This window comes from Mustela nigripes, chromosome 11 (genome assembly GCF_022355385.1).
Source record: "Mustela nigripes isolate SB6536 chromosome 11, MUSNIG.SB6536, whole genome shotgun sequence".
In the NCBI taxonomy this organism is placed as follows: domain Eukaryota; kingdom Metazoa; phylum Chordata; class Mammalia; order Carnivora; family Mustelidae; genus Mustela; species Mustela nigripes.
In genome coordinates, this window is record NC_081567.1 from 23,191,441 (window position 1) to 23,212,451 (window position 21,011).

The window sequence follows — 21,011 nt, forward strand, 5'->3', positions numbered from 1 at the left end:
CAGGAATTGTGAAACCGGCCCCAAGAATACTACCTACCAACCCACCGCCTGAACTGCGATCCTGGGGAATCCGTAGCTGGAGGGGACCCAGCTCAACCAACCGAGGCTGGCGCGGGTTGGGGGCGCGGGGGAGGGGGGGGCGTGGGCGGAGACCAGCATTGCTCCGCCCCTGAAGCTGGGCGGTGACCAGTAGGCGGCACCGCGGCGCCGTGCGCTCATATAGGGCGCAGCCCCAGGGAACACCGAGCGCTTTGCCCTAGCTGCAATTAGGAGGTCGGTGGCAAGATGAGCCGGGCGCCAGCGTTCTTGAGCGCAGCCGAGGTGCAAAAGCACCTCCGCAGCTCCAGCCTCCTCATCCCGCCGCTGGAGGCGGCTCTGGCCAACTTCTCCAGCGGCCCCGACGGAGGAGTTATGCAGCCGGTGCGCACCGTGGTGCCGGTGGCCAAGCACAGGGGGTGAGTGAGGAAGGCCGGGGTTAAGGGCTGGAGAAACTGGAAAGGTGGAACGCGAGGCAAGCCAAGGGGGCAGCGGGAGAAAGGAAAAGAGGGCTTGCCTGCCTAATCATTGCTGGTAACAGCTGCCACCTAATATTGGCGGTAGCCACCGGTCAAGTGACGCTTTATAGAAATTTATCTTGTTAAATTCAACACATTATCCATATAGGTAGGTATTGATAATATTTTACTGATGGGGACAATTGAGACTCAGAGAGGTGAAATGACTTACCCAAGGTGACATAGGTAGGTAGTGGCAGAACTGGAATGGTTTTTCTCATGCAGATGGCTCTGTACTGTTGAATGTACTCTATGTACTGCCTAAAGGTAGGACAGAGGAGTTGGGGCAACAGAGGACAGTAGGGCAGTGACTGAGGAAAGAGAAAGGAAGGTATATGGGGACTTGATAGGACACCCCCAGTCTTGGGAAGAAGGGACTGAAGCTACTCACTCCCTCTCTCTTTGTAGTTTCCTGGGGGTCATGCCCGCCTACAGTGCTGCCGAGGATGCCCTGACCACCAAGCTGGTCACCTTCTACGAGGGCCACAGCACCGCCTCCACGGTCCCCTCTCACCAGGCCACTGTGCTGCTCTTTGAGCCCAGCAATGGCTCCCTTCTGGCGGTGAGCAAACTCCCTGCCCTGGGGTGAGGTGGGGCCCCTGGGCCCAGCGCTAGCCTCCGAAATTAGTTCTCTGAGTGAGCTGCGGGGAGTTTTGATTGTGACCACACGTGCCCCTGTCTGAACGATGATGATGTCTCTGGATACTAGCCGCGGTGAAGATTACCTGTGAGCGTGTGTCTGTTCCTAGGCCTGCCTGAAGATGCATATAGCCCAGCACCAGAGCCCACTGTTGCTTCAAGTGTGTGACAGACAGTGTGGAAGTAACAATCTCCTCATTCAAGTGTGTGACAGACAGTGTGGAAGTAACAATCTCTTCATTCCTGACAAGAAACTCTTGTCCTATACAAGTTACTCCAATATACAGTTTAATCAAACTCAGTAGCCAAGGAAACATTTATTTAGTGAACCTCTGTAATGTGGAAGAAAATGAGTATCCTGTAATCCTGGGGAGTCTTTCCTGAGAGATACACAGTAACCTGTTTTAACATTTCATGATAGCATCAAAATAGAGCAGTAGTCCTTTTACTGAGCACTTTGTATTGGCTAGGCATGGTTCTGAATGCTTTACCTGTATTCACTCCCTCAATACTTAGAGCCACTCTGTGAGGTAAGTAGTAGTATTTGCCCCCATTTTACAGATGAGGAAACTGAGTCCTAGAGCAATGATGCCCATGTTACCCAGGTTTACATAACTATACTTCAGACCTATTCAGTGTTAAATCCATGGTCCATATCCTCTGGAGACTGTCTCCTGCCTTTCCAACTGCCATTTACTGAGAGCTTACCATGTGCTAAGGAAGAGAAATTGATCTCAGTTATGACAATATTCCTCGATGGGAGGGGTTTTTTTAAAAGATTTTATTTATTTATTTGACAGAGAGAGAGAGATCACAAGTAGGCAGAGAGGCAGGCAGGGAGAGAGGGGGAAGCAGGCTCCCTTTTGAGCAGAGAGCCCAATGCGGGATTCGATCAGGACCCAGGACCCTGAGAGCATGACCTGAGCCGAAGGCAGAGGCTTAACCCACTGAGCCACCCAGGCATCCGTTAATGATATATTCCCTATTAAATGGAGCACTATCACAAGATGCCTTCTCCCAGTGACTTAATATGCGAAGAGGGTTTTTTTTTTTTTTTTTTAAAGATTCTATTTATTTATTTGACAGAGAAAGAGAAATCACAAGTAGGCAGAGAGCCAGGCTGACAGAGGGGGAAGCAGGCTTCCTGCTGAGCAGAGAGCTCGATGCAGGGCTGGATCCCAGGACCCTGAGATCATGACCTGAGCCGAAGGCAGACGCTTAGCCATCTGAGCCACCCAGGAGACCCGGGAGATTTTAATTCACATCCCCCTCCCCCAATTTCTGTTGGAGTCCCTGAGGCTCAAAGTAGTTGAGCCCACTTTGCTTGAGGTCACACAGCTGGTTTGTGAAAGGCCCAGGGAATCGTTGCTAGACCTGTATGATCGTAGGACTTGTACTCTGTACTCACGTGCTCTGTGCCCTCTACCCTGCAAGCTGGCTCTGAGACCAGGCAGTTGAGTTGTTACCAGGGACAATCTTCATTATCCCACCCAAATCTCTGGATCTTAAATCCTCCTCCCCTGAATTTCAGGCTCCCTGAGTACAGGAACCCAGTTGTACATGACTCCTCTGGAAAGACTAGCTCTTCCCAACCTATACTCATTCAAAGGAGATGACATTCACACCACTTGCCAAAGGTGGTTCCCTAGCAAAGCGGGACCACCTCGGGCTTTTAACGAAATGACAAGACCTTAGATCCTTCCTGAATCTGTTCAGTAGTAAGTGATTCACTTCCTTTTCTGTAAATATGAGAACACTGGTGCTACCTGGTAAATTTCAACCAAGATGGCTGACTTAAAAACAGGAGGATAGTGCAAAGGGTGGTGATTATTTTTAGCAAGATGTAATTCAGAATCACCTGGGGAGCTTTTGAAAACAAGGATGCCTGTGTCCCTCCCTTCGAGATACAGAGTAGTTAATGTGTCTGGGCCTCTGTAACTTCACAAAGCTCCCCACATGTGTGGCAGGAGTGGAGAGCCACTGAGACAGAATTTCATGGCCCTTGAACAGATGTCAGATGACTTACTCTAATTCCTCAAATTCCTCCTTCACTTGATGCTTTGAGAAACCCAGGGCAAGAGAAGAAAATGGGCAATTCTTGAGGGCTCATCGTGTATGAGACGTTCACATTTCTGTGACTGCTTTTAAGCCTCATAAAAATCCTCCGAATGGTTGGCATTATTTCTTTGTTTTTACAGGTGAGGAAAACGGTCCTTAGAGAGTAAGATGTTTCTTCAAAGTTGCATTTCTCATTAAGTGGAAGAATTTGATCCAAATCTGATAGCAAGCCTGTGCTCTCTGTAGGATAGTATGATGCTTCCTAGGGCTGCTCATTTTGAACTGCTTCTCTCTGCTTAAGTTCTGGTGAGGAGTGCCCCTTGCTCACTGTCGCTCCTTTCCTCCAAGGTCATGGATGGAAACATCATAACTGCAAAGAGAACAGCTGCAGTTTCTGCCATCGCCACCAAGGTAAGACTAGTGCCAGGCTGTACTGCTAAGGTTTGCTGGAGAGTCAGGTTGGGTGTCTCCAGCTTGAAAGCCTAAGGGAGATGTGAGGAACTTATTTTGGTATTCCTTTGGACATAGCTGGAACTCCAAATGACAAGTATGGGACATCAGGTGAACACAGTGATTCATGAAATTATTAGCTACCATTTAATGAGCACTACTGGATTCTAGGTACTCTACATACATTATTCCCAATCTTCACATCAACCTTGCAAAGTAGATACGATTATCTTCATTTGCCAGATTTAGTGAATGTGGTTCAGAGAGGTTAGGTGAGTTGCCCAAGATTGCACAGCTACTAAGTGGCAGAGCAAGAATTTAATATTTGACTTTTATGACTCCAGGACTGCTTTGTGGCCCCCATCCCACACTGCTCCTGGTAAATCAGTGTGGTTGCCACAGGTCAAAGCCAAGAAGCTGAGGGGGAGCTGAAGAGATCTGAGCAGATTCATGTATTCATTTGGCTAATACTGTCTGAGATCCTACCATGTATCGGGCACTGTTCTAAATATCAGGAATATGGCAATGTGCAAAACAGGCACGGTTGGTTAGACAATAAACAAGGTGAAAAGTTTGATTTGCCAAGAAAATAATTAACCAACAACAAATCCCTTTTGAGTTTAATAATATACTATACTATTTTATATATATATATATATATATAATATAATATAATATAATATAGTATAATATAATATACTAGGATTTGCTTTTAAAAACAAAACAAAACCTACTTCCAGCAGAAAACAGTGTGCTGGACAAACTAAAGCAGAATTGAGAATATCCTCAGTTGGGAGTGGTGACTTCCCAAATTATCCAGGGAGGACCTCACCCCTCCCAGAAGGTGTCATTTGAGTAGAGACTGAAGGAAGCAAGTGAGTGAAGAGGGGAGGGGGACACTCTTCAGGCAGAAGGGAAAGCGATGATGTTCCCAAGCAGTGCCAGGTCATCCTACAAGAAAAACAGTATTTTTAGAGGTTAGGTTAGGGTTAAGAAGAGGAGCATTGGCAAACCGGGTGTCTTCACATGAAATGGAGAAGTACAAGGTCTGCTGATGCTAGTTTGTGACGCCTGAGCATAAAGGAAGTGTGGGATGTGGAGAGCAGCAGACACCAGGTGTTCAGATCGTGAGATGGTTAAGATTTTTTAAACGCAGGATGGGGGGCGGAGAATGTGAGGATTAATCGGGTAATCGTGTAGGAAGGGGGGCAGACTACAGGACACAGCTGGACGAACTGATTTTTGAATTATCTCCAGACCTAACTCAGACTGAAATGAGCAAGGGACTCCCTGAGGAACACATGTATGTTCAAGGGTACAATATTGCCTTACATTTGTGTGTGAAGGTCTTGTCAAAATAATTTCCAGCCCATTGTCTTGACATATCTTTGGGTTTCTGTGAAGAAAGCAAAGAAGATCTTATTGGCCTCATTTACTGTGGGAGGAGACGGAGGCTAGGGCTTCCTGATGCCGTGTAGCTGCGGGGTCTTCCGAGGCTCAGTCCCAGGACTCCAGGATCATAACCTGAACCGGAGGCAGATGCTTAACCAACTGAACCACCCAGGCACCCTGTGGAAACCAAACTCTTGCAGCATCCAGTTACACTGTGCTTTTTTGCATTGATAAAAATCTGCACTCCCACAAGAGTTAAGAATCATTGAGGTGATGCTCAGAACTTAGACTGAAATGTCACAGCTTTATGCCCAGGGATACAGATGGGTTATTTCAATAAGGAACAAAGGGGCTATTATACTTTTTGCCCTGGAACAGAGAATGTTTTCTTTGCTGCTTCTCTTTCATTTAGGGCTTTAGGGAGGATGAGATGTATGGGAAGTTTTCGGGCCTGACAGTCACTGTAACAACTTCTTTGCACATGGGTTGCACGTAACCTGAGTTGAGTACTCTGACATGCTTTCTCAAGATGACAGTATATATCAGGGTTTATCCCTGGCATACATCTGTTCAACAAATATTTGAGTGCCCACCAGGGTCCAGGCCCAGTGCTCCGCATAGAGCATAGAGTGGTGAGCTAAACAGTACCTGCCATCATGGAACACAGAGTCCATTTGCGGAAACAGATATTCACCCAAAGATCATACCAACAAATGTAAAATCACAACCCTGACAAATACATTGAATGCAAGAGAAGAAATTCTGTGAGAGGGTATAACAGAAGGTCTGTTGAATTTGGGAAGGCTTTTCCTATATAAAGGACATCTGAGCAGAAATTTGAAGTTTAGTAGGAATTACTCGTAAGGGACAGAAAGGAAAGTATTCCATGAAGAGGAAAATCTGTGCAAAGGCCCTGTGGTTGATGGAAGTACATGTGCTTGGGAGTCTGCAAAGAAGCTGATGTGGCTAAAGGACAGGAAGTGCAGGGGAGCATTTCTTAAGTGGGAGCTGGAGACATGGCAAGGCTAGACGGACACAGTGCTACTCATTAGCAGACACCGATGACACACACACTTTCAAACTCTACCATAAGAAACCTACCAGATTCATATACATATTTTTTATTATCTGCATGCTATGGTAAAAGAATGAAGTACCATTAGTCCTCTTCTTTTTTTAAAATAAATCTTACAAAAGTTATACTATTTAGGGAAAGGGATGTCAATTGTAACATTATTACCAAGGCAACAAATTATCAAGACAACAATCAGAATTAAAGATTTAGTTTCAGAAGTTGAAGGTTACTTTTACAGGACACTACAACAATTTCTGAAACCCACGCATACTTCTTAGAATAGATTCATATTAACTGAGAACAGAAAAAACGATGGATTTAGTTAAGGAAAAATCAGCTAATTCTCCTCGTTGCGTAAGAGCATAAGATTGAGGGGTTCTGTGGATATTGTAATTCTGAAAATGTTTCAAATCAGATACTTTGAATGCTATTTTATGGCACAAAATGATATCTCCCCTTCTGCAGCTATAGGAGAGATGAACATCTGCTTGTATTTCTGAGACTCCGTTTTGCTAGTAATTAATAATTCAAGAGACTTTCACTTTTAAGATTACATTCCAGAAATGCTATAATTAACATTGTAAGAAAGAGCAGGCCCAAGGAACTAAAATTTGCTGCATGAGATAGAGAAACGGCAAAAGAGGGTCTTGCTTAATATGGATGGTTTGAGGAGCAAGTGATATCCTCTATGCCAGTAGTTCTCCACACAGAATGATTTTGCCTCTGGCCCCAAGGACATCGAGGAGTGGGAGACATTTTTGGTTGTCACAACTAGGGGAGGTAGGGGATACTGCATCTAATGCATAGTTAGGGAAGCTGCTGAACAACCTGTAAAGCATGGGACGACCCAGCCCCCCACCCCAGCCAATGGGGAATTATCCAGCCTAAATGTCAGTAGAGCTGAGGTTTAACAACCTCACTTGATTTCTTACGCATAGTTGTAGGTATGTGCTAAATCTGTGCACGTGAGACCATCTCTGTCCTCATGGGCTCATAGACCAGGACAAGAAAATGACTCTGTAAACAAATAAGCATTGTGAAGTGGTAACTTCACCCAGGGAGGTCAGAATGACTTCACTGGAGTCATTGATGGAAGGTGATCATAAATCCCACTCCCAAACACGGACACACATACATCCAGAGCATGTGCCCCAGAGGCTGGCTCTACATGGAGGCTGAGCCATGGATTCTAGGTAGCTCTTCAAAGTAACTCGGGGCTCTGAGAAGTGGGTGTAGCTTCTCATGTCCCCAAGACAGGGCAGCCCAGGAGAACAAATGTGGGTTTTGGAGAATCAAAGACGTGGTTTTGGAGAATCAAAGACGTGGTTTTGGAGCCTCAGGGTGCCATGTCATAGTTGTAGGACTCTGAGCAAGTTCCTTAACCTCTCCAGACCCCGATTTCTTTATCTGGAAGAGGAAGATGAAAGTAGGAGTGCCTAGCTCATGGGGCCCTTGGCTGGTCTAAATGAGATCGGGAGGATAAAGCATTTGTATATACTAGGTGCTTGGTGAAGGCTCCTTCCTCCTCTCCACACGCCACAGAGGGGAAACTGAAACATAAAATTCCATCTCCTTCATTGCCTGAGATAGTGAGGGAGACGAAGATAGGGCATTGGGCACCTGATGTTCAAACTGTATCTGTTCTTCATCTGGCCGCTATTTCTCCCTTGACCTTCACCTCGTTTCTCTCCCATAGTTTTTGAAACCACCCAGCAGTCAAGTGTTGTGCATCCTTGGGGCTGGCGTCCAGGCCTACAGCCACTACGAGGTCTTCACAGAGCAGTTCTCCTTTAAGGAGGTAAGTCCAGGAAGCTTGAGGGAGAAGAGGGGAGGGAGCAGTTGGGGCCTTTATCTCTACTCCTTCACTGCGACCTGGGCTATTCTGAAATAGGTCAAGTCTGATCTCTTTTCATGACTCGCCCAGAAGTCCCGTTGGAGGCAGAAAGACCTGAATCACCTGTCTCCAGTTTCCCATTCCTAGGGTATGCCAGAGGACGCAGCAAGCCCACTTGGTTAAAAGATTGTGTTATATCCATTGCATACATTCAGTTTTCCTTTCTGTCCCTCTCTGTGCTTCTCTAAGGAGACTCTGGGATTTTTTAGGCATTCATGGGTATGGACACACAAACTGGGAACAAGGCCTGTGAGGCAAGAGACCACAGCACCCTGCCTCCATAGCCCCAGTGCTGGTCTGCCTTTGCCCCAGTTATGCCTCCCACTTCTTATGGGAACATTTTATGCTTTTATTTTTTGCACATGTGTGAGAGCGGTAGGGCAGATTTAAAATATGGCATTTAAAAAAAATTTTTTTTAATTTCTTAAGATTTTATTTATTTGAGAAAGCGAGCAAGCCCAGGTAGGAGGGGGGGTAGATGAAGAGGGAGAAGCAGACTCCCCAAGCAGGGCTCCATCCCAGAATCCTGGGATCAGGACCTGAGCCAAAGGCAGATATGCTTAACAGATTGAGCCACCCAGGTGCCTCAATATGACATTTTAAAAAAATGACTTATTTACTCATTTGAGACAGAAAGAGAGAAAAAACGTGGAGAACGGAGGGGCAAAGGGAGAGAGAGAATCAAGCAAGCAGACTCCCCACTGAGCAAGATTCCCTAAGCAGGGCTTGATCCCACAACCCTGAGGTCATGACCTGAGCTGAAATCAAGAGTCCGCCCTCCGTGGATTGAGCCACCCAGGCATTCCGTAAAATACGACTTTTTAATGATAAAAATAATACCCCTGCTTTGGCAAATATCGACTGTAAGGAAGAACAAAGAAAAATGCCTTTTATCTGTTTTCAAAGATAAGCAGTTACCACTTTCCAATCCTCTCTTTAGTTTTTCATAAAGTAGTGTCCATCATGTTAGATATACCCAGTTGTATATCCTATCTTTCCATGAAATGTGCTAACATCATCACTTTGCAGGTTCCCCATTTTTTATATCCACTTGCATCATTTTTTTAACCAGAAGGGTGCTGGGGGTAACCATTCTCCTTTGATAGGGTATACTGTATTCTTTTTTACCTTGGTTGATGAACTTCGTTAGGCATAACATTTACTTCTGTATTTCTTACCTTTCCTTTTGGGGGATGCTTTAGGCCTTGTTTTCTGTTGAGGGTCGACAACCCCCGCTCCTCGCTTGCAAGTTCGCTAAGAGAGCCAGCAACTCCCTGCCACCTGGTGAGGCAAACGATCCGGCTCCTGCCAGCGTCTGCCAGGACTCTAACTAGCCACTACTCCTGACATTTTCATCCCCTGCACTCCTCACTGCTCAACCCCTTCTTGTTTTCAACCCCCTACCTCCCCTTCAGAGATCAAGTTATTCCACACACAGTGCTGTCCTAGAAGCCCACATCTGCTCTGACTCCTTTACAGTCTCAAACACAAGGTGGGAGTTGGATGCTGACCGTGCCCAGTTATCATGTGCGTTTCGTAGACCTGAAAACTTAGGCTGCGTGAGGTTGAGTCATTTCAGGAGTGAGCAGTATGGGACAGAGTGAGGATTGATTCCAAGCCTTCCTAGCTCCACAATTTGCTCCACTAATGATTAGATTATGTAGCTATTAAGCTACAGAGGCAGGGTATCTCTGGCTAGAAGTGAAAGACTGTCCCTGCTTCTTGCAAGGAGAAAGGAGTAGAGAAAGGTCATTTTCAAATATTTGGTCAGGTGTCGGGCGCAATCAATGCTGTGCCCTTGGTCAGATGTTCTTTCTCTGTAGGAGATGATTTAAATATCCAAAGCCCTTACCCTAGAGAGGCTCATCTTTCCCCTGGTACTCTGGGCTGGATGAAACTTAAACAGCCAAACAATCGTGACACCAGTGTCCCTCTTGTTACCCCCCAACGAAGGTGAGGATATGGAACCGCACCAAAGAGAATGCAGAGAAGTTTGCGGACACGGTTCAAGGAGAGGTAGAGGTCTGTTCATCGGTCCAGGAGGCTGTGACAGGGGCAGATGTGATCATCACAGTTACCATGGCAACAGAGCCCATTTTGTTTGGTGAATGGGTGAAGCCTGGGGCTCACATCAATGGTAAGTAGAATGGCTCCGTGAGCGTGGGTAGGTGGTGACCAGAGTTGTCCCTTAGGCTGGACCGAGTGACTGCATCTGCAGAGCTCTTTTACTCATGCAGAATGGCCAAGCCTTTTAAGGTCTTCGCAAACATGTGAGCCCCGAAAAACAATATTCACTCAGAAATTATGCAACAAAAGTCACGAGCCTGAAACTTACAACAAATTTAATTAAAGTTCCATGAAAGGTAACATTATGGCAGGTGGTCAGGCACCGCTAAGTTCATAAATGTAATGAAATTTAAATCACAAAAGCCACATGAGTCATTCTTTCTTAACAATACTTAGAATTATCCCCCGCCCTCCCTCAAAAAAGTTTTTTTACTACAGCACAAAAGACATTCCTTGTGACTTGTGGGCGCTCATTAGCACGTGTGCTGGAATGGGTGGGACTCCAAATATAAGAGTTCCTGGGGCTTCTGAAGTTTTGAAGATTTTTCTGAAGATTTGAAGTGGGGCGATCTACCCTCAGAGCCCAAGCTCTTAAATTACGTTCTATATTATCTTCCAGTAAGAAGACTGGAGTCTGTGCATAGCGAGGCCAATACTAGAGATTTAAACATGTTATCGGTTTTCTGTTTTAGTGACAAGCACATGGTGTGAACTCAGAAGCTGAGATTTCTGTACCTACTGGCAGATGAGCAGGCAGGAGCCAAGATTATGCATTCTATCCCTAATGTGTATTGAGTTCCTACCATGTGCCAGGCACTGTTCTAGATGCTGGGCAGGCCAGAATAAGCCACACTCAAGGTCACTGCCTTCCTGGTGCTTGCATTCTAGGGAGGGGGAATAGATAACAGATAAACAAGCAGATGAAACAAATAGATGGTTCCAGCTAAAGATTAATTTCTGTGGAGTAGACAAAAGTGTGGCACATCTGAGGAAAGGGCCAAAGTGAAGTGAAGGTCTCAGTGGGACGTGGCTTCAGGGAATAAGTAGACAAGAGATGGGTGAGTTCTGGCTTTATGGACAGTAGCCCCTTTTCTGGAAGGTCATCGGAAATCACAAGAAACCCATTCTTGGAGAAACAGACAAGAGCTGAATCTTCAGCAAGATGGAAATGATTTTTTTTTTCCCCAGCCTAAAACAGCATGTACTTATTACTTTGTAGTTTCTGTGGTTTCGGAAGGCTGGGCAGGGGTCAGCTGGGTCCTCTGCTCACACAAGGGGGAAATCAAGGTGTTGTCCAAGCTTCGGTTTCAGCTAGAGGCCAGACCCCTGTTCCAGGCTCAGGTAGGACAAGAGTGCTGGCTTCCTGGGGGCGAATCTCGGCTTCTAGAGGCCGCCCACGTTCCCTGTAATGTGGATGCTCCATTTTCAGTGCCAGCAACAGGGAATCTCTCTCACACTGTGACTCTCCAGGAAGGGCTGCCTCGATTGTGAGTCAAGGCATCGCTTCTGCGTCCCTAGCCTAAAGACAAAATTGGTTTGTGTGTTTACAGAGGCATCACATATACTTCAGAGTATGTTACCAGTGCGGTTGACAGGGAAACACCAGCAACAGATTTTACTTGTTTTGCAGCTTGGCTAAGAGATAGGCCCAATTCCACCCTCGCCTGCATTTCGCTCATCCTGTCCCCGCACCACTGCCCCCCTCCCCCAGCCAGGGTCTGACCCTCACCCATTCTAGCTTCACTGAAGCAAGGCCAGGGTCCAGTCTAAGTCAGGCCCCTCCCTTTGCTGCCTGGCACACCTCCATCTGCCCAAGTGGCCTCCGACAGCCCTTTGAGAACTCGCCCTGCTCAGAAGAATTGGGGCAGGGGAGGGTTGGGGGGGGAGACCCAAGTGCCATGAGAAGGGATGGCTTGAGAAACCAGGGTTTTTCCCACCAGCTTATGATTTATTTACAAGCTTCATTTGGTTTGTGCTTTTGTTCTGTAGAACCCCTCACACAAATGACCTTCAAGGACATTTTTACACCACTCTCTTTGAAAATTAGAGGGAGGGACAACAGCAGGAGCAGGAGCAAGCAGGGAAAAACTGGACGCAGTGTGAGAAGGCACATAATATGTTGGCGTGAGGCTTTGTAGTGGTTTCCAAAGACGAGTTGGCCATGGGTTGCTTCCAGCCAGCAGATGTGTTTTGTTTGGACCATAGCATGCTCTAAAAAATCAAGAAATAACACATGCAAATAGATTTCCTGCTACTCTTTTAAGAAATAAGGGGGAAAAAAAGGAGGAAGGGGAGACTAATGGAGCCCTGCTTTCTCACGTGGCCTCAATCAGCTTGAGCTGAAGGATGCTTGCCCTCTTTACACGGGGCCGGCTTTCTTCTGTGAACTTAGGTCCCCACCATTTCCAGTGCGGTCCCTCTGACCAGCCCCGCGGGCATTTGGTGGTGGCCTCTGCATTGTCTTATCTGCCAGGAGGCATGTTTCCTTGGATTCTTCATTAAATTCCTGGGCTCTCTGCAAAGGACATGAAATCTCGGGGCCAGGATGGAGCCAGCTTCCTCTTGATCAGGGTTACTTCGTGACCCTGGTGCTGGGCTCTTTTGTCAAAGTTAAGAGAGAAATGGTTAGGGGTGACGAATGAGAATGATTCAGGAGGAAGCAGATCGGCAGAAGACGGAGGAGAATGGGGTGTGAATAAGCGGCGGGTGATGTCTCTGTTTCGGGGTTTTTGTCCAGAAGTCGCTGCCCCGGATAAACAGAAGAGGCGTGGAATGCATGGCTCCCTCTGAGTCGTTAGGTGCACTTATCAGAGACAGAACTGTGGCAGGCACCTCCACTTCTTTGAACTTCTGTGTGTGCATCTTTTAAGTGAGAATCAGACACGAAGCGTACTTGTGAGGACTATAAATAATATGTGTGAAACATCCCACGGCTAGGAGGCAACCAATAAATGAATGCTAAGTTGCTTCAAAATCTTTTAGAAAGATCATGATATGAAATGAAAGAAAGAAAGAAAGAAAAAAAAGGCGTTCTTACTGATGAGTGTTCATTCTTGCTGATCAGGAGGGGTTGGCATTGGGAAAGGCGGCACCCCAAATCTGAATGTTCTCATGTGTCCTAGGTCACTGCTTTTCCCCTCCCCTTCTTCCGTTCTTTGGCACGTGTAGTGTCCTTTGTCACTGTTTCTGGGCTCACGGTCTGTTTTGCTGTCTCTTAGCCATCGGAGCCAGCAGACCTGACTGGAGAGAGCTGGATGATGAGCTGATGAAACAGGCTGTGCTTTACGTGGACTCCCATGAGGCTGCCCTGAAAGAGTCCGGAGATGTCCTCTTGTCGGGGGTGAGCCCTTCCTCCTGGGAGGCTGCTGTCCAGCAGTGGGATCCCAGGGTTCCATTAACCTCCCCTTCCATTTGGACTCCTCCAAACCTCAGTCACCCCCACCTCTTTTGGGGGTTGGGGAGGGGGAAAAATTGGCAGCTCCTAAAACATCTCTCAACCCTTTCTAATCCCAGTCTAGGGTAATGTGGCCATTATGGTGTTGACATGTGTTTTCCTGTCCCCTTTGCCTGGAGAGAGCAGCTTGATGGATTTTTTCCGTCAGACTGAGTTGTCCTATAAGGCAGTAAGATTGGGAGAGAAGTGCCCGGAAACCTTCCCAGTGTGGCCAACAACACAGGACTGGGGTTGGCCACTTTCTGGCCTCATTCTTTTGTAAACAGAGCATAGGATCAAGAAGAGAGCTGCCAAAATGAGTGTTCAGATAAGAACATGCTGATTTCCTCACTGACATACCATCTTGCCCAGACATTACCCCAGCCACAAACTTATATCTCGACATTCATGGTATCACAAAGACAGATGCTATGCAAATAGCATATATATATAAAATATATCATATATTATATGTTATTTATATTATTATTATAATTAATTATAATTATTATTATATATGATTATAATTATATATAATATTTATATATAATTAAATATATATTTTATATATTATTTAAATATATAGAAATATATTTATATATTATTTAAATACTTATTTATTATATATTATTTAAATATATAGAAATGTTATTCATATATATTAAGTATATTATTTTAATATATTTATATATTCAAATATATATTATTTAAATGTATACATTTATTTTTATTTATTTATTTCTATTAAATATATATTTATTATTTTTAATTAAATAAGCATATATATGCTTATTTATGATATATGCTTATTTATTTTTTTAATGGGGAAAGCCAGTTTACATATGGTCATTTTGTCAAGTTTCTCCCTTACCCAGTGGTGGCTGCCCTCCCTGTCCTCCCTCATAATATGGCTGGAGTGGACATTGGCTCCATGGTCTAGGTCAGTGTGTGTTTGTTTCCCAGGCTGAGATTTTTGCTGAGCTGGGAGAAGTGGTGAAGGGAGTGAAACCAGCACTCTGTGACAAGACCACGGTGTTCAAGTCTTTGGGTAAGGACTCTAGCTCCCAGGGCATATATCCAACCAGAGCACAACGCAGATTTGCCCACTGGTGGAAAGAGGAATGAGTCACCTGACTCAACAGCTGAGTTATAAAATCCGTCACTTGGGTCAATTATTTACATGTCTTAGAATACTAGGTAAGCCCAGGAACTCTGAAACTGGGTGGTCCTGGGCTTCCCTTTTCTGCCACTCCCTGGACATGCGTCCTTGGGCAAGGGACCTCACCTCACCTGTCTGAGCCACGGCGGTCTCTTCACTGCTTGTTACCTCTAGTGTTTATGAGAATTCAGTGATGTGTATGTACAATGATTTGCACATAGCAAAGTGTCAGCAGTAAATCATTTAGACTTAGATCTAAACGGAAGTCAGAAGAATCAAATAAGATTAAAAACAGAGAGGGAGACAAACCATGAGACTCTGAATCATCAGAAACAAATTGAGGGTTGCTGGCGGGGTGGGGGATGGGGAGATGGGGTAACTGGGTGACGGGTATTAAGGAGGAAGTGAGAGGTAATGAGCCCAGGGGGCTATACCCAACTGACGAGTCACTAAACTCTACTCCTGAAGTTTATAATACACTAGGTGTTAACTACCTTAGATTTAAATAAAACCAAAAAAATAATAATAAAGTGATGAAAGTCAGAAAGAAAGTATCCATCAGAGGTGGGGATGGGGGATAAAGTTGTTACAAGACAGAGAGCTTAAGAGAAATAGCAGGGAGACCCACCGGAAGAGACCCACACAGGAAGTATAACCTGAGACCCCTTGTTTCCCTTCCCCTCCTACCCTCCTGCTTGCTGACTGGAGAAGGGCTTCCATGGGGGGCCTCGTTACCACCAGAGTTGTGCAGGCAGAAGCCCAACCAAGGGCAGGCTCCCCAGGGCTGGTCTGCCCCTGAGCGCAGCAACTCCACCCCAGCAGACCTAAGGAAATGGACACGTGTAGTAACAGAGCTGATAATTTGCTGATACATCTAAAATACTGAAAGACTCCCAAATCGGTTGACAAGTAGTTACTGCCCTGAGCCCCTCAGGGATACTATCTGCCATCTCTCAAGATCTCCCCTATTTCCTAGTATCAAGCACCCAAAGATTTTATTTTTTTTTTAAGATTTTATTTATTTATTTGTCACAGAGAGAGATCACAAGCAGGCAGAGAGGCAGGCTGAGAGAGAGGAGGAAGCAGGCTCCCCGCTGAGCAGAGAGCCTGATGCGGGGCTCCATCCCAGGACCCTGGGATCCTGACCTGAGCCGAAGGCAGAGGCTTTAACCCACTGAGCCACCCAGGCACCCCTGCTGTACCCTTTTTGAGCAATGCTTGTTTTCTTGCTTTGGGGATTGGTTTATTGACACATTTTTTCATCTAGCAAGTGCATATTAAATACTTATTATGTATTAGAATCTGTACTGGGGGCAGGGGTGTCTATGAAAATTAATAAAAATCAGCCCCTGTCCTTGGAGAACCTATACCCAATTGAGGTGAAGTTATGTATCCAAAATAGCAAGACAAGTGGGGTTGCTGAAGGATGTGGGGATTGGACTAGACCAAGGATCCACAAACGATAGCCTGTGGGCCATACCAAGCCCATCACCTGTTTTTATCCTGCCTTCAAACTAGGAAAGTTTTCTTATGAAATGACTGGGGAAAAAAAATAATAAAGGAAGACTATTTTATGACAGATGAAAATTATATGAAATTCAAACTCCAGTGTCCATAAAGAAAATGTTATTGGAACATGGCCAGGCTCATTTGTTTACCTCTCTGGTAGGACTGCTTTTGCAGTACAATGGCAGACTTAATTCCAAGACACCACAGGGCCTGCAAAGCCTACACATGTACCATCTGGACCCTTATAGAAAGTTTTCTGGCCCCTGAACTCAACTTTGAAGGACCCTTAAAATGTGTTTAGTGGGCATTGCTCACTTAGCATCGTTTCCCTGACCCCTCCCCCCTCCCCCATACCCCCCATCCCCTCACAGACCTCCCAAGCCTAAGCTCACCTCTGGATATCAGTCCATGTTTCCCCAGACGGGCATTAGTAGCACAGACAATGTATTAGGAAACTGCAAGTCACAGGGCCTGGGCGGTGGCAGGAAAAGTTGTTCTGACAAAAAATGAACCACTTTTCTGTCCATTCCAGGAATGGCGGTGGAAGACCTGGTCGCAGCCAAGCTAGTGTACGAATCCTGGTCATCTGGTAAATAAAACAAAGGAACTTCCCATTGAGGTAGAAGCTACGGCTCAAGGGACGTTGTTACCAGCTGTCTTGTGATTTCTAGACCAAATAAGGGAGCCCCATGCCTAGTGAGCTATAGTGTTGAGCTTATCATATCTTATACCTTAAATAATGAGATCCCCATTTGTGTGTGTAGCAAAACTAGGTGGCCATTTCTTCTGTTACATCTGTTTATAGTAATACTCCCTTTGCCCTGTATTTCACTGCATTTTGTAATTCCTTGAAATAAAGCATTTCCAATTCTGCTGTTCTTGCTTTGGTCATTTCTGTGTTTCATGGCAAAGAAAGTGAGGGGAGCATCTGCTTCCATTCATTCCCTGGGGGAGTTTCAATGACTATAATTAAATTTATTTCTATTTTTTAAATTAGCATACAATTCTTATACCAGTGTGAAGTACACAATTCAGTGCTTTTTAGCATGCTTACAGGGAGCAACCATCAAGACTCTCTAATTCCAGAACATTTCAGCACTCCCCAAAAGAACCCTGGTACTCAATAGCAGTCACTCCCCTTTCTCCCTTCTTCCCAGCCCTGCCAACCACTGATCTACTTTCTATCTTTATGGACTTGCCTCCTCTGGACATTTCACATAAATGGAATCAAACATTATGTAGACTTTCATTTCTGGCTTTTTAGAATTTAAATCTCAAGAAACAGTGGAGCTTCTATATTGGCCAAGACTCCTTTGGTCACAAGTGGTAGCGACCACAACGCAAACTACCTTAGGCAGAATGAAGGAAAGAGGAGTGGAATGTATTGTTTCTAGTATTTAAGAAGAACACATGTAACAGGTCTTAAGCTACAGCTGTTTCCAGGTCTCCAAGTGTCCACAGGACCCAGTTTTGCTCTCCCCAATCCCTCAGCTCTGTTTTCTTCAGTGTTGGTCCCATTACTAAGTAAGTTTTCCCCCTGGCTATCCTCTTTAGCAACCCTAGCAGAAATGGAGATTATCCCAGAACTGAGACTCAGGGTACCCTGTAGGTTATGTGCCCATTTCCGTGCTTAACATTCTGGCTAAATGAGATAGATCAATCTGGCCCAGGCCAGTGTCATTTGCCTATCCCAAAGAAATATCATCCAGGGGAATCTGATGTCCCTATTATCCAGGCCTGGGTCACAAGCTCCCCCTTAAAGTCAAGAATAGACTCAGCCCACCTGACCACATGAACTAATAGAAGGGAAGGGGTCTCTTAGCAAAAAGAGGGAGAAATGAATATTGGATAGGCAAATCTATAGATGTCCACCAAAGTATCAGTGTTGAGAGGGTCATTAAGAATCATCTAGTCCAACCTTCCCAACTTACAGTTGGGGAAACTGAGGTGTGTTTTCCCTAGCTGCCCTGAATCACTAGCAGAGTGGTGTGACCTTTGGCCTGCCGAAGACCCCATCCAAATCCACCCCCATTCCTAGGCTGGTTATCAGATAAGTCAGCAGCAAGCAAAAGCATTTTCTATTGCTTTGTTTTCCTCCCCAAACTCTTCCTAATAGGTCCTTTTTTCATGTTCTAGGTGACCTAAACCCTAGTTTATCATGTTTGCCAGACTGTCTGAATGGGGGCCATTGCACTGGAATAAAATATCCATTTGATCTGCATCTGCACATCCCAAGTGACTGTGAAGTCTTTCTGGGGACCTTAATGGTCACAACACTAAAGGATGTGTAGGGAAGGGTGTATGGTAATGGGATTATTAAAATTCCTCAATTACAGTAATTTCTCTGACGTTGGCCATAGCAACTTCTTTCTAGATATATCTCCTAGGCAAGGGAAACAAAAGCAAGAATAAACTATTGGGACCACATAAAAATAAAAAGCTTCTGCACAGCAAAGGAAACAACCACCAAAACTAAAAGACAACTTACTGAATGGGAGAAGATATTTGCAAATGACATATATAATAAAGAGTTAGTATCCAAAATGTATAAAAATATATATACAACTCAACACCAGAAAAACAAACAATCCAGTTAAAAAATGGGCAGAAGATTTGAACAGACATTTCTCCCAAGATGACATCCAGATGGCCAACAGGCACATGAAACAATGCTCCACATCACTCATCATCAGGGACATGCAAATCAAAACCACAATGAGGTATCACCTTGCACCTGTCAGAATGGCTAGAATCAAAACCACAAGCAGCAACAAGTGCTGGCAAGGATGTAGAGAAAAAGGAATTATTATGTGTTGTTGCTGGGAATGCAAATTTATGCAGCCACTGTGGAAAAGAGTATGGAGGTTCCTCAAAGAACTAAAAATAGAAAAAACTTAAAAATAGAACTACCATATGATCCAGTAATTCCATTATTGGGTATTGACTTAAAGAAAATGAAAACATAATTCAAAAAAGATAGATGCACCCCTGTGTTTATTGCAGCATTATTTAGAATAGCCAAATTATGGAAACAGTACAAGTATCCATCGATAGATGAATGGATAAAGATGTGTGTGTGTGTGTGTGTGTGTGTGTGTGTGTGTGTTTAATGGAATATCACTCAACCATAAAAAAGAATGAAATCTTGCCATTTGCAACAACATGGGTGGATCTAGAAGATATAATGCTAAGTGAAATAAGTCAGTCAGAGAAAGACAAATCCCATATGACTTCACTCACATGTGGAATTTAAGAAACAATTGAGCAAAACTAAAAGAAAGAAAGAAAGAAAGAAAGAAACCAAAAAAACAGACCCTTAACTACACAGAACAAAAACTGATGGTTACTAGAGGGAAGGAGAGCCAGAGGATGGGTGAAGGGGATTAAGAAATACACGTATCCCGAAGAGCACTGAGTACTGTGTAGAATTATTTGATCACTATATTGTGTACCTGAAACTAATATAGCACTGTACATTAACTATACTGAAATTAAAATTTTTTTAAATTGCCTTAATTCATAGAGATCTTCTTTTGTTCTTTCTTGAAGAACCCCTACCATAACTCTATTCTAGACCACCAAGTTAGAACAGAAAAGAAACAGTCCTCACAGAGGTAATTAAGAGGTATAAACTTCTAGTTCTAAAAATAAGTCATGGAGATGAAAAGTACAGCACAGGCACTATAGTCAATAATATTGTGATAACATTGTACAGGGACAGAGGGTGACTACACATCATGGTTGCACATTTCATAAAGTATATAATTGTCAAATTACTGTGTTGTACACCTGAAACGAATGTAATATTGTATGTCAAGTATATGTTAATAAAAACACAAACAAAAACAAAACAAAAGTTCTCATCTCCAAAAGCACACAGTCTAGGATAACAGAGCTGTAAAAAAGACAATTACAGGACCATGCCTCAGTGTCGCAGAAACACACAGTCAAGGTCCCAGCAGGAAATTATTGCCACACTCAAAAAGGGGGGATTGGAGAGAATTTCATGAAGGGACTGTTGAGAAGGGAGAGGGGGGAGGTACAGGGAGCAGGAAGGCATGGTGAAGCCTGGCAGGGCCAGCAACAGTAGGAAGATGCTACCACTCCTCGCTGAGTTGGCATAAGCAGTTAGGGAACTCGGCACATATTGGAGCCACAGCAATAATTCTCACTGTTTCACTCATATATTTTGAGACAATTTTTGCGACTATTGCCGATATGGTAATTACCCTTTAGATGAAGCAACAGAAGATGTTTGGGGAGTGGTAGAGAGGCCAATGGAGCCTACAAGCTGAGTTACCTTCATGAAAATAAAATTCAGCAGTTGAAAAAAAAAAAAATACACTCTGACCACCCATTCTGGCCTCACAAAGGTTTATGATTATTCATTGGGATAACATAAAGGGATTATGTTTGGTTCCTTCTTTTTCATCTAGGAATTTTTGATGGAATTTTTAGGTGATGTTTTACAACCCACATGTTTTTCAAATACATATCCTTTTCTCTCAGCACAAAATTGACATGAAGGCCAAGGGGGTGGTCGCGGTCAGAGCTCCGGTTCTACTGGACAAATAAACATTCTCCTTCCTGTATTTTCTGAGCCAAATGCTGCCCCTCCAGTAGGACAGCCTGGAAAATTCCAAATAGAAACGAGGAACTCCCACGAAGCACTTAGAATTAAATCCTTTAAATCTAAGATCCGGTAACATTTCCACTGGCCTGACTTTTCTCGTTCTCCCAAAGAGGTATCTTTCCATTTCCATAATGTGATATTCTATCCT

The 21,011-nt window shown here is 44.5% G+C and overlaps 1 protein-coding gene across 1 annotated transcript; it reads left to right on the forward strand.

The window, feature by feature from the left end:
• Positions 1 to 207: 207 nt before the first annotated feature.
• On the forward strand, positions 208 to 17,108 carry CRYM (crystallin mu). The gene is made up of 8 exons (XM_059415956.1): positions 208 to 455; positions 963 to 1,116; positions 3,600 to 3,662; positions 7,865 to 7,966; positions 10,016 to 10,199; positions 13,348 to 13,469; positions 14,526 to 14,610; positions 16,763 to 17,108. The coding sequence occupies exons 1-8, from the start codon at positions 286 to 288 to the stop codon at positions 16,825 to 16,827; spliced, it is 945 nt and encodes a 314-aa protein (XP_059271939.1). The 5' UTR covers positions 208 to 285; the 3' UTR covers positions 16,828 to 17,108.
• The last annotated feature ends 3,903 nt before the right edge of the window (positions 17,109 to 21,011 follow it).

Excerpts from the sequence above, each read along its gene's own strand:
- CRYM (XM_059415956.1), top strand. The coding sequence starts at position 286 with ATGAGCCGGGCGCCAGCGTTCTTGAGCGCAGCCGAGGTGCAAAAGCAC. Across the intron at positions 1,117-3,599 it reads GCAATGGCTCCCTTCTGGCG|GTCATGGATGGAAACATCAT; the intron begins GTGAGCAAACTC and ends CTTTCCTCCAAG. Across the intron at positions 7,967-10,015 it reads AGCAGTTCTCCTTTAAGGAG|GTGAGGATATGGAACCGCAC; the intron begins GTAAGTCCAGGA and ends CCCCCAACGAAG.